Consider the following 14729-nt stretch of genomic DNA (forward strand, 5'->3'; position numbering starts at 1 on the left):
ATATTCAGTTTTCGTCATTTGACTTGCATTATAAATGAAAACTTGAGACTGTCTTTCAGTCTATGGCATTTCTTAGGGGCAGAGAAGAGCTCTAACCTGCATAATCTCCTCTATCCCAGGGCATTAATTATAGTTTTGGTGTGACTCAAGTGTTTTTAACTGTACCGGCTACCATAAAAAGTTAAGGGGATCTGTTTTCACAATTGTTATATATTAGGCACCAAAATCTGTATTTAGTGGTAAGATTCTTGCAGTGACAAGAATGAAAGCAATAAATGTTTTCAGTACTAAAATTAATTTAGGTCAGAATCTGGTCTCTTACAGCATGTTTTATTTCAAGGAAATGCACATTTTTCCAACAGTTCTTTCAATACTGTAGTATTTTTTGTTTTTTAAACTGTATGTATAAAAGTGGCTGTTAAAACCAGACCTTTAGTTTTCTAAGATTCCTTTTTGTACTCTTGAACCGCTTGTCAGACTTGCACTTTATTATTACTGTAGAAAGACTGTGTACTTGTAAGAAGAGGTTTCTATTTTATTAGCCATCACAGTAGCGGCAAGCTATTAAGTCAGTGACATTTTAAGAAAAGTAATGGAAAAGCTTGTCTGTGAGGGTGCCCAATTTCCAAGTTCAATGATTGTGAAGCAGCTGAGTATCACTATCTATGGACTTCAGACTGCTCTCTTGAATACCTTCCTAACAATACAGCTCCGTCGTTATAGTCATTTGCTGAAAAATACCTTCTTTACTTTCTCCCCCAGCAATGTATTCCAGCTCTTTGGAAACTAACCCCAAGTTCTAAGACAGAGATTAACCGTTTTCAAGGTACAGCTCTATAAATCCATATATCTTGATTGCTTTGCAGAATGAACCGAATGACATAGGTGGTCTTTCAGTTGTGTTCCTACCCTTTTTGAATAGAAAAATACTGGCTTTGGTAGATTTGGTAGATCAATATTTACTAATCTTGATATAATTGTTTGAAAGAATATTAAAATAAAAGTAGTGAAATGTGCTTTTAGAATTGTTTTATTAAATGCTGTAAATTTGCTGTAATCATATAAACTGACTTCAAAAAAGAAAACTAAAATCTTGTGTACTTTGTCTTCTCCTTTGAAAAGTCTAGTTAATTGTTTAACATCACATAACTGTCGTATTCCATATGCCTATATTCAGCCAGCAAATCGTGGCTATGTTTCATATTCAGTCATCCAGAAAAGCAGCGTACTGTATCAAATGTGCAATCTGCTGATATACCACATAGGCTATGGTGTAAATAAGAAAGTATTTTTACTTTCAGAATTGCTTTAACATTCTGMTGCATGTCTTTGAAATGTATTGAATCTCATGAATAGACACAAGACAGCTCTTTTATAAGTTATTCATGCTATGCGCAATTTATGTTTCAGAAATATAATATATTGATCTGGGAAAGCTAAATTACTGTGATATATTTTAAGTATTTCAACATTTTTTGAAAAGTTAGATACTGATTTTTATACTGAAATCTACAATATTATTTAGCCAAGAAACTGAATTCTGTGCATAGTGTGGTATGTTCTGAGCTTTTCCCATTCCCCGTGTCTCTTCTTAAGTCCACTTATACAGGAAGAAAAGCAAAATCTTTTCCTCAAACGCATTTTCTTTCCCCTGCTGTACACAGGGGAGCAGAAGTTAGTGGTCTTTATGCCATGAAAAAGAACTCTACAATATGACTTCCTCCTAAAGGAACAGAAGGGACTGACACTTGTTCTGTTTGTCTTGTATAAAACCGAAAGTATGTAGATAACACAGTTGTGCAGAAGCAAGTCAGATTATTTGAACATCCTGCCCCTTCTTTCCAGGATTTTATCTGCTACAGATGTCAGAAAATCACCTCAGATGACTTACAAAGCAAGTTACATTATTTRAATTCTAAACTTTTTTTTGCTCTTCCTTCCAGGAGTGGGATATTACTGAGATCGTGCTACATCTTCTTAAAGGTGTTGGGATTTTGGGCGTAAGAACTGGGGTAATAACAGTGAAACTCGAAATAATTTTGTTTGAAAAGAAAAACTTTTTTAAATTAATTAAAGTAGTTGTGCTCAGTCTCTTCTGTATTTTGTTACCAGAGTTATTTCCCTGAAATTGTGTTTTTTCTGTTTTTACAACCATGGAGTTGAAACTAAAAAATCGGGTGTTTGTCATTTCTCCTGAGACAGTTTGGAGCAGTCTGGCAATAGAGCTTCTTTATTTTTCTGTTTGCATTTTCCAGGCAATTGAGTCATCTTTTAATAAATGATGAATTAGCTAGTCTTGTGTGTTTTAGATCAATCTTTTCTTCTGTCATTGAATGGAGAAATATGCTTGTCATACTTGCGGTCTATAGAGTTCAAGTATTATTTCTTGACTGCAGTACACTCTCCTTATTAGATATGATATAATAAAAAGGCCTTTATGTGTAAGCAGTCATGCTTATTATGACAGCAAGGGCTAATATCGGTGGTTTTCAGTGCTTCGGTTTCCTTTGATAGTCATCTTAAAATGTGATTTTATGTTGTCTTTCTACATCGTCATCTTTCCAGTTATAGCCTGTGTTCACTTATGTCTCTGATACTTTTATATTTCTTTTTTATTGGTCTCTTAAGCCTCTGGTTAGAACTGATTTCCAACTGGTTTTTGTCTGGGATACAAAATTATTTTCTAATATAGGTCTAGTAGATCTTGGTGTCAGTCAAGGGAGAGGGAATGTCACTGTGAATCATCAAGATCCTGAGTTCTTTGCCAGGGTATGGTATTGACATTGGGTGGTGGTGGTGTCCCCTTGTGGCCCCCCCCAAAATCTAGGATCTTCTTGGTGATTTTTATGCATTTGCTTAACCGGTTCTGCACCTTGCTTTTTCTCCATTGGTCTGCAATTCTACAATACATCCAGACTTGCTATAGTGAATTTAAAGTTGCATATTTTTTGTTTCTTTTTATCCTTAAAACGATTTTTGCTCAACTTCCAAGGTTGCACTCCTGATGACCAGTAATTGACCACTAGTGAGTGGTTTATAGCCTGGGGCCTCCCATATCATCCTGTATTTGTATTTTCAAGGCCTCTGCTATCATCCCCATGCTGCATTTTTATTCTAGCAGCATAGATAGATCATTCAACACAGAATAAATACTTGTTATCTACAAGTTAAAGCAGTGTATATGACAGTAGGCCTTTTACAGCCTTCACTTGTGCAAAGCTAAGCTAAAACAAATTATCTCATAGTTGCCTGATTGTTAGGTAATTACTGTTACAACTAAATAAGATAAAACTCCAGACAGGCCAAGACAAGTCTAGATCAAGCCTGACAAGTCCTGAGGCACAGGTCTCTAGTTTAATGCAAAGCCTGTCACAAGCATATGCAGGCTTATATCCCAGTAAATATGGAATTTCCTTCTCTTTCATCCACCTCTGCAGGTGTTCAGAGCCAGAATTAATGAACTTATCTGTGCTGAGAAAGACAATAAGCATCTCTCACTGTCAGAAACTAATACCACTTTCCTTAAAGAATGAGAGGTCCAGCTTACCACATGGGTATTTTTATGGCAAATGCAAATACCACTGACCAGCCTATTCTCATCTTATGCAAGGGATATATATGTCTGGCTTCCATGAATGGCTCCAAGATCTTCAGAGAAAGGCATATCAAATTCGTCTTGTACTGCTAATGAAAAAAAAAATTTATTTTTACAGTGTAGTCAAGAGTTTTATGCTGCCTTCTGTCCTGTTGTTCATTGATACCATCATTCTTGAGCCAAACCATGCTGTTTGGAGGGCTCCAGTATCTAATTTACTCTATGTTCAAAAGGACTGACAATAAATATCAAATCTCCATGTAGATTTTTTGTTTTAATGCCTTGCTTTCTTTGTTTTATGACTGCATCAAAAAAATTGTCTACATATTTCAAGAACAGACACAAGAAAACATTTATTAGTCAGCATCCTTATAGTTTTATTTTAAGAATTATCATGTGCCTTTTTTTCCTCCAGATATTTTAATTTTCTGGATAAATTGATTTTTTTTTAAAATATCTGCACATACAGAGGACTTGCTGTATCTTGGGATGTTATGTGAGTGAGCATCTTTTCCTTCTGTTCTGTCATTACGACTTTGTCTAAGGAGTTTAACCATATCTCAGTAACTGCCAAATTTTTTGCCACAGTTTTGTTGTGTTTTGATAACTTCATATCTTGGATTGGTTGATGAAAGGATCTTCTACAGCACAAGGCACGTGGAGTTATGCTGTCACTTCTGCAAATCTGAGGCGTATGTTAAAATTGAATATTTTGGAGTTTACTGTATCTCATATTACAGAGTTGATTGGGTCGGTTACAGATTTCTAATGAATGAGGATTGCTTTGCTGGTGAACTGATACCACTTGATGGTAACACTGATTTACCACTTGATTTTATAATTAATGAAGAAGGCTTGTGTGTTTCTTTTGTTTTTATTTTTTTATTTTTTTATTTTTTAATAAACTTGCTTCTTGTGTCTTTTGTCACCTAATGCTAAACTTGTCTTCAGATATCTTTCTAATCAACCTATGGGTTGTTATTCTCCAATCTATAAAGTATTTCTTTCTATCATAGCTACACCACAAGAATGCTTGCAAAGGAATGCAATAAATTAATGAAATAATTCAATATCTAATAACTAGGTCAGGCTGAGGAACTAACTCAAATGAGCTCCCCATGCAAGGTATGTGGTTTAAAAGGGAACAAAGTTTCTGTTATTTAGATGGTCCTAAACATGTGCAAAACCTTCCAGTCCCTGCTTTGAAGGTTGCATGCTTGGCGAATGCCAGGTATTCTCCCAGAATGTAAAGTATAAACTCTTCAGTGAGCATATGATGGCTTCCACTGGGTCAGGAGTGGAATTGCCCTTTAGAAATAGTGCATAGACAGTGAACTTCAACCATTGCAATGCACTTGCAATGAACTGTTGCAATGAACTCTGGCAGATGTGCTAAGTAGAAGTGTGATATTGGATAATGACTCAGAGACTTCTTGGATTCATTCTGATAACCTTGCAGAGATCTTTGAAATTGGGAACACCTTAGCATAGGTGATTTGTATCGCACATCACCAGAAGTTGGTGAGTCTTTTCTTCAAGAGCAGATGAACATGCATTGTTCTTTTGGATACATTTCTGGTACTGTGGCTGTCTGTTATTCAGTTATTCTGATGCCAAAAGTCTTGTTCAAAATGAGGCAAGCCTACCTGCTTTTGATTGACTGGAATGGCAGAGACAGTTTTTTTCCCAGAACTTTTATGATTTGTGAGGTTTTCTTCTGCTATCCTAGAGCTTAGGTCACCTTGGGTCATTACAGCCTGTTCATGTTCCAGTCTGCAGTGTGGCTGCTTGGATAGCTTTTCTTACTAGAATGTTCTTTTTTCTTCTTTATGAGGAAATTATTAATAATTAGAAGGAAGGAGCCTGCCAGGCAAACTTGTTGAGGTAAATGATTGAAGCTTTCTGTTGAGTATTCTTGTTGGACTGTTTTCCATGTAGCAGAAAACATTCCAAATACCTTGCATGTATCAACTGGAGCTGAGAGTCATGGCTACTAAAGCTCTTTTGAAGTCTATTTGGTTGCCATTTTGGCCTGCAGCAATCTGATCTGCTGAATGCCTTTGTCTTCTCATTTAAGGTATATTTAATCGCTTTAAGGTATTGTAACAGGCTAGTTGGAATATACTSTCTGCGAGAGTGCAATTTAAACTTCATGTCCAATGCAAGTTTTTATTGCTAGTTTGTCCCATAGCCTGCTCAAAAACAGAATCTATCTGGACATACTTCAAGATTCTTTGCAAAGTGACAAATGATTCCCTGCTGACATTAATCTGTTTTTTTTTTTTGTTTTTTTTTCCCTGTCCCCAGTCTTCCTGCATTGATGTTAGGAGGATTCTTTTTCTTTTTAAGGTTCWGGCCTTTCTCCAAATTACCTATACTGCTTGGTATCCATCCCTGAGAGATGCAGAAGAATCTGGCTTTTGCCATGCACTGATTGTATAAATGAATAGCCAGCTAAGCCAAAATATTCTGTGAAACAGTCAAAATGGAGTCTCCTGCTTTAGTCGGGACTCTTCTTGCCAGAACCAAAATGACATCAGTGATAGTTCTCAGATGTTTGTCTCTTCTGGCTATCTCTTGTTGAGTAACCTCAAGCTCACACCTTCATATAATGCTGCTTTCTCTCTGAGGATTTGAGAGCTGACAAAGCATTTTGTAGAGCTCTTCCTAAGCTGTTGTTTGTGAACGGATCAAGAGACTCAACTTGATAATTGCTGGTGCAGTATAACTCTTCTGAGTTGCTCCCTGTTAGAAATTTATATGTGAAATATAAACCAAAGGAAGAAAGAGCACTCATGAGTAACTAGTGGTTTTGGAGATGCACAGTCTGCATGTACACAAAGTTTTRCTTTGCAGTCATCTTGATTTCTTCTTAGCTGCAAAAAAGAGATCCTTAAGAACTCAGGTGGAGAGGAGAAAGACATGCAGGCTTTGTCTGTACAGAGAATGGTGAAAGCTTACATCTCTTTGGGTACTGCAAAGGAAAAACTTCCCAGCATCAAGTTTTAGGGGTATATAGTTGCATAGGACATAAGAATGGCAGTTATTGATAAGTAATCTTAACACTTTCTTGATCTTGACATCCCGCTGTCTGCTCTTGCATTATAACACATTTAATATGTTTTGCCCTATCAGAGGTATTAATTATGTGCACTATATCTTTAGTTTTTTTAGCATAAGTACTGATTTGGGTATATGTTACAGTTTAATAGATCATGAACTACATGAGACTGTTAATGTGAGACATGTTTGTTACCGTGCTTGAAATAGAACTATAGAATATCATATGATAGCCCATTGTTTAGAGACCAGGACAGCAGCTTGGATAAATAGTAGAAATTTAATTTTTAGATTTTGCAGGGAACCCTGGCCAATTTTCATCCATCTTCTCCTAACACTTGTTTTATGTGCTAGTGATATACACACAGTATGACTTCTCCCAAATCTAATACCCCCAAAATATAATGATACTACCATGTAGTGAGATCTGATTACACTCCTTGGACAAGGAGCCGGAAGGCTCTTGAGAGTTTGCAAATGGGTTTTTTTGCTTCTTTTCTGTCACTTGTGTTGTGTTAATGAAATTCTGGTAAGCAGGTAGAGAAAGTTTAGACCTTTGGGGAAGATTTTAGTACCTATTAATAGAGTTATTGGTATTTCCAAGTTTGGAGTAAACTTGCTTCTCAAGCTCTCTTGCTTTCTGTATCACTGCAGCAAAATCAGGACTGTTGTCCTGCCACCCTGAGCTTAAGCTTCTGTCTTTATGAACAAGTTCTCCCCCCATGCCCATTAAGTTATAAGCATGACCCAATCTTCCTTGCTTGAAATGTTCTGTATGATGTACCTTCTCATTCCATACCCAAAGATCTTGTGTGTTTGTGATCAGAATTTATTCAAAAATAACATTTTCTTAAACTGCTACCTGAAACATAGTAATCTGGTATTAGGCTACAGCAGTTGCTAATTTATACCTTATATATCTTATACCTTATTTATACCTTTGATGTCTTTTTATTTATATTTCATTTATGTCTTAATTTATATCTATATATCTTTTAATGAAGGTGATATAATACAGCATCACTAACAGTTATAAGACAAATTAATCTGCATTAGTCTGATAATGTGAATATGCCACATAAAAGCAAAATGCCAGTAGATTTCTTGCTACTGTTTACTCATCTATACCCAGCGAAATGTCCCCCAGCTTAGAGTCTTCCTTACAGACCACTGGCTTAGTCCCACTAATCAATCTTAACTGCTCAGCTTCCTGTAGGGAGAAGAAATCTAAAAAAGCTTCAGTGTCCCTTTTGGTGGGATGCCCAGAATCATCATTAGTACCTTCAGTACCAGACACTGGACATCTCAGTTGATTACAACAAATCCTGATACATAAAAACCTAAAAACTCCAAACTGCCCGCTTATCAGCAGGGCACCTCAGACCAGACAGCATGTGCATCCTGCAAGTATGCCTGGAGCAAAGAGAAATTCTCAAAAATCTATTCATCTTTGAGGAAGTTGAACCCCAGATGGTCGAATTTTGCACTCTTTTAAAATAAAAATTCACACTGCTACTAATCCCAATATCTGCACRTTTACTAGTCACAAGATTTGTGCATGCCAGCACCAAAGTGACAGGTCTTGATAGAGGTGTTCTAAATGGCTTGTCTTTGTCTCAGCTCTCAGCACTAGACCTTAAAAACAGGATTGACACATTCATTAGATAAGTCTGAATCAATTCGTTACTTAAATTTCTTGGTCTTTTTTCCCCTCATCAAAGCCATATTTTCCTCCTCCACTGCCCATCCCTCTCCCTACCTTTGCACTTGCACATAAATTACAAATGCCTTGCAGATTTAGGAAAGTTCAGAGAGAAAAACACAAGAAAAGAGCTATGTAAGATGTAGGCCACAGCGTTTAAAAAGTTGAAGAGAATCCCTGTTTTAAAGTATTACTAACAATAGCCAGTCCAACCTAAACTGAATACTCAATATCAATGCTGCTTTAACATTACTATTTTATGGTAACTTTGCCTGTAACTTTCCATTGATATTTAGTGTAGACTATTGCAGAGGACAAGTATATGYGTAGCCACTTTCTCTGTGATCACAGAATGGTTGAGGTTGGAAGGGACCTCTGGAGATCATCTAGTCCAACCCCCCTGCTCAAGCAGGGTCACCTAGAGCATATTGCACAGGGTCATGTCCAGGCAGGTTTTGAATATCTCCAGAGAAGGAGACTCCACAACCTCTCTGGGCAATCTGTAATAGAATAGATGTGATAATAGAATAAATTTTTGCCTGTGTATTCTTGAGTTTCTCTCAGCTCAACAGCATCTGTCACATCGAACACAAGGTAAATGCACCCAGTCATGCAGGATAATTATTGTTGAGCAAGTTCATATTAGGCTAAAAATAAAACTTCAAAAGTTCTTGTGGGACAGACAGTTATTTTAAAAAAATTTTTTTTCCCAATCATTGAATTGTTGTATCTTGAGTTTCCACCTTTTAAAGCTTTCTATTGTAATGATGTTATAGGAGATTGTAGTTAGATTATACTGTAATTAGATTGTAGTTTTATACTTTTGAAGTTGTTTTCCTGAAATAGCTTACAAACAAGTAATTCATACGGAATTAGAATGACCCTGCAAACACTGATGTGCATGATAATTGTTCTGCACATAGTTTGTTTTTTGTTCAAGGAACCTGTGTAAGAAGCCCACCGTATCAATTTGGGGGAGTAAAATAAGTTGGAAGCGGCCATTCCCCACCTCTTCCTTCTCATTTTTGTGAATTGCAAACATGTCTAGTTCTACCTTGATGCTTTCACTGGCAAAAGGGATTGCTCTAGAGGGGGATTTTTCTCTCTCTCGATTATGTGCACATGCTAGAGTAATACTATTAGGAAAAAACAGACTGATTGTTGAGTTCATCCCCCGATGGTACATAGAGTTATTCCTCAGAATGTGTTTTCTGAAATTAAATACTGCAATACATGAATCTTTGGTTTCTTCCCACTGAAGAGTATTGTTGGGTATTGGCACTGCTAAAAAACAGTTATGTTGATCAATAATAAGAAATGCCAAATCCTGAGGACAAGAGATCTCTGAGGAAAGCATGTAACTTGGAGTGTGCAAACTTGTACCACGTAGCTGTGTTACATTTTTATGACATCTGCCACTGCAAAAACTTGTTGAGAAGCAGGTGGCGGTTATAATATATAGTTGCATAAGGAAGCGTAGAGTGAGCAAGTGTTTGTCATTATGAATTGTCTCCTTTTACAGATGAAAAGTATTTTTGCCAACTATACATTTTAAACCGGTTCCTTTCCCTTCAAAGAAACCAACAGTTTGCTTGTGACTGCTCTACAGTTTGGAATATGGATTTTGAAAGAGGCTGTTAAGGAACATTAAAATGTTTATGGTTAATTCCAAGAAGTGTAATGTAGTAAATGTAGATTAGGAAGCACAATATTGGTGTTAGCATTAGACAGCTACCTAATAAACACAAAAATAGATTGTACATGTTTTCTGAAATTTAAAATGAATTTTGAAACAATATTTATTTTAATCAGGTTGTAGTGGCTTCAGCAGATGAGTGTCCCTTACCATTTAGTATTAATTTCAGAAGAGTAGTAGTTATTTAAAAAACAGACAAAAAAGCCTCTGCACTTTTCTTTTCACTGTTCTTTCTTAGGTCTATAGTTCCCATTAAATAAAAAGTGCTTACTTATACAATTGTATTGACAAAAGTTAAAGCTGAGATTTATAAAATTGTTAATTTTTTTAAGCATTTCATGAGAGGATTATCACTTGAGTATGTAAATGACACAGTCTTCTGATATCTTAGAATTTTAGCTTCACATGCCTTAGCTGTTGGTATTTCTATAAATTTTAGTTTTTAAGAATACTGTTCTACTACTCATAATAAGAAAATAATTCCTGCCCTGCCCCAAAGAACATACAGATGAAATGAAACAGATAGGAAATTGCCTCAAAAGATCCAGGCAGGATTACAAGAAACCAATGAGAAAATGTCCAACCTGTCTTCAGGCCATGTTGTTATTGCATATGTTGTTATATAGCTTGTTTCTGCTTACTGCAAGAGCTGCTTCTCCGTTTAAAATAATGAGTTAGGTAGTAAAAGTAATTTCTATGGGCATTAAGGCAAGTGATGTGAAAAGTACAGCTCAAGATTTCAGTGTACAGAACTGTTAAGAGGGGTGTTAATTTTCTGGCAAACTAAGCAATACGTCCTGAAGCATTCAAGATTTGCTTTTCCCTTACAAAAAACTATTTAATTTTACTGCTTACTCAAATATCCTTTGTTAAGCAAATGAAATACACATTCATCCATCTTTTGCACAGGAGGAGGAAAGGATCCAGGGTTGTTGGGGAGAATAGGTGGCTAGATCATCGCAGGCTTTGTCTTTATCTTAACAGATTTACGCAGAGCTTGGAAATTAAAATATGCATGTCTTGGTATTTCACATTCTCTTTTCCAGGTCTTTTATATAAAACCTAAATTTTCTTTCAGTATTTTCATGCTTAATTTCTAAGTATTTTTAAGAGCAAATATACCATTTCTTATCTCTCAGCTGTTACATGCAGCTGTACTACATATACATTGGCATGTGTGTATATATGTATGTATATCTGTACATATGTAAATACCAAAATGAAATTTTCAGTATTGCAACATCACTTGAAATATAGTACTCACTGACTGTAAAGGAAAAATATACTCATATGTTACAGAGTATGAGATGCACATATAAATATATGTACATTTTCCAGAATATTGTGGATTAATACTGTGAATTATGAAAATGAAAGACTTTAAATTGATCCTGTCTTGTACATTTACTTAACATCATGTGGTTCAGAATTTTGACGTATTATGTTTAGAGCAATTCCTGCATCAGTTTAAAAGATTTTTAGATCTTAATGTTAGTTGCACACTTTTCTGATGTGTCTGTAAAATGTATATATGTGTATGTGCAAGTCTGCATAATGTAAAAGTTAAGGCTAACACCAAGCAACTTGATTTTCACTTCCATCTGTTTTAATGGGTTTGGAAGATTTATTTTCATTACCCAGTATTCTGTTTACAGAGTAGATAGAAACACTGGCAAAGCATGTAAGAATATATTCTTTTGTTTTTTAAGTTTGACAAAGGATATGCGTACAGCATCCGCCACAACTAYGGGAAAGAAGGAAAGAGAACTGATTATACCCCGTACAGCTGCATGAAGATTATCATGTCCAATCCACCAAGTCAAGGGGATTATCATGGTAAGTTCCTAAAACAAGAAGCTTGAAAAAAAGTGGGAGCTGCTGGGCTATAGAAGAGCACCAAGTAAATTGCCATTTTTCCTGCGGTAATTAGTTGAAGGATGAGGGCAGTCACTGCTGTACTGTATTATTTTTCTTGTGATTGGTCTTATTTGCTGAATAATATCAGGCAAGAGAAATTCAGTTTTACACTCCAACTCTAGGTTTTTTTCTTGCCTATCCTTATTCCCACTTTGTGTGTTAAACAACAGAAAGTTATTTTCCTTTTAAACTTCACTTTCAACCTGGCAAATTTATTCTATTAATCTATCCTTTTGTATTCAGAAGGTTAAATCACTTGATGCTTTTTTAGTTTTTTAACTTCTGGTTGAAGACCAGAACATTACATTTTGGCTTTGCAAATTTGTAAATTACCTAGTATTGACATATGAAACTCTTAYGGTCTGTCTGCATTGAAGTTATCTCTTTGAAAATCATGACTTCTGTACACATACCCAAGACAACTCAGATACTGCAAAAGGAAGCTTAATGTGGACTAAATTTCCCGTGCCTTTCCATCGTTCTGAAGAAGTAAAACTTAAGCAATTTGCTTTGCTGTGACAGGTGTAATGATGAAAGTGTATTGTTTCCCTTTACAAAGCAGCAGTCATAATCATGCCTATATAATATACATAGTATTTGAGTTTTATCTTTTCTACTGAAATCATTTTAAAAATTAGTTTTGTAAAACTTCTGTCTGTATTCAAACAGAAGTTATATTTGGAGTTTACTTCTGAAATTTTCACCTCACAGCAAGCTCGTGTTTTCTATAAATGGTGCTCCATTCAGAAATTCTCTGGAGGATTTTGGGGTATGGACTCTGTCATGTTATTACTTCTGTAGTCTCTTAAATTAAACACTTAATTTCAAGGCTGCAGTGGTCTTGTACTGTTCTTTTAGATAACATTTGACAGCTTTTGACTTCATATATGTTGTGTCACCCAATATAAGGAGACTTTAAATGTTTAGATGCTTTAAAAGAATGACCAATTTGGGGGGGGGGGGTTGAGGTATGGTATAAATTCAGTGGAACTGATACTCCAAAGCCTGTTACAATACTTTAAAATCTCCTTCTGTGTAACAAAACATGGAAAACCTGCACTGACTTCACCGTTATTATTCTAGCACTAAGTTCATTCAGTTGCATCTGAAAACTAATTCTGTGACCAAAAAACCCTTGTTTTAGGTGGTGGAACTTTTTTAGGTAACGGTTTACAAAGGACTATGCTTTAAAGACTAGTTGGATCTCATTACTTCATTTTTCCTGGCTGTTATGTGTTCTGATATTATTTAAGTGTAGCTTAATATGCCATAGCTATTAAAGTTACCAGTGTTGTAGTCGTCAGTAAGGAACTAACTAAAACTCTTTTCCAGTCAGTGAATGAGAATTGTGACCTGTTTATGCTGGGATATTTTATGTAACTCATAAGCCTGTTATGCCCTGATAACTATGCAGTGGAATAATTTTTTTTTWAAAAAAGTAAGCTATTGTACACATGAGCAATTAACTTTATTAATAAGCTGTTAGACAATTAGGAACAGCTTAGCTGGTGTCTTGAGTGCATTTCTGTACTAACTCCTGGGTAAATAGCCTTGTTTGTGAGCTTGCTTGTTTTTTACTGTCAGGGTGCCCATTCCGCCACAGTGATCCTGAGCTGTTGAAGCAGAAGCTGCAATCATACAAGGTCCCTCTAAACGGAACAACTCAGGTAAGGTATATTTTGTTTGGAGCTTTCTTTAATGAGGCGCTGCTTTTCATTTTTACTTTATATTTGTATAGGAATGCTGTATGCAGTTTGTCAGTATGTATGTGAAATATCTCCTCTTATAAAAGGTTTAAACCAGAATCATAGCCTTCTTGCTCTAGTCCTCCCACGTGGGAGCACATTGATGCTTGTCATCAGGTTTATTGTTTAATATTATGAGCTGGTTTATTACTATAGTGTATACAATGCAGGATTTAGTTTTACTTCATTTTACTGCACTGTAATAATAAAGTTTAATTGAATATGGCAATATTTTGGAGAGTTTATTTTTTAATTTTGTACAGAATTGTGGAAGGCACTGCTGTGTCGTCAATACACATAAGCCATTGTTTTTTGTAATAAACTGCTTAAAAAAAAAWTCTTAATTACCCTTTGTGCTAACTTTCCATAAACAGTAAAAGGACATGAAGCGTTTAGTGTAATTTAGAGATTTCAGCAGCTTTTTAAAAGGTAACATAAAATTGAAAACCTATCTTATATAGCAAAGACAATGCAGAAATTAGAACATCTTGACATGTATACTGAAGGACAGTGACTACTGTTAATTGTTCTAGCAAGAGGATAAGGATATGAAAAGACTATCTCCTTCACTGAAGGAACACATACAGGTTAGAACTCAGCTTGAGACAGTTCAGCAAAAAATAATCAAGTATATTAACTGCCTGAGACCTATTTTAAGTCTGTAGAAAAACATTTCTTCTTTTTTTGTTCATGTGGAATATCACTGTTGCCGGTCAGGTATCAACAGGCTGTTGAACTGGGTAGAAAAGAATGTGAAAGTTGCACTTAAATTAGACTCATTGAAAAAAATAATTAAGATGCATATTAAAAGACAGTCATTTCAAATTTTTTATTGTTCACTCATAGTCATTCTTCGCAAATTTTAGAAGTCCCTACGATTTTTTTCTAGGAATGATTTTTTGTTGTTTTCTTTTTCCTGGACTATGTAAATAAGCAGTTAACTCTTTCATATATCTAAGAGGTACTGAAGATGCTTTCCTCTGGCTTTTTTCCTTTTATTTAAGCATCAAAAAT

General features: G+C 35.5%; 1 protein-coding gene across 1 annotated transcript in view; it reads left to right on the forward strand.

Annotated features, from left to right (window-relative positions):
* The window catches only part of PRIM2 (DNA primase subunit 2), a 109599-nt gene that overhangs the window by 78352 nt on the left and 16518 nt on the right, over nucleotides 1–14729 (forward strand). The window contains exons 10-11 of the mRNA XM_026073123.1: nucleotides 11763–11889; nucleotides 13555–13637. Coding sequence (XP_025928908.1) covers nucleotides 11763–11889; nucleotides 13555–13637 — 210 coding nt within the window. The remainder of the gene's footprint in view (nucleotides 1–11762; nucleotides 11890–13554; nucleotides 13638–14729) is intronic.

This window comes from Apteryx rowi, unplaced genomic scaffold (genome assembly GCF_003343035.1).
Source record: "Apteryx rowi isolate R43461 unplaced genomic scaffold, aptRow1 scaffold_361, whole genome shotgun sequence".
Lineage (NCBI taxonomy): Eukaryota > Metazoa > Chordata > Aves > Apterygiformes > Apterygidae > Apteryx > Apteryx rowi.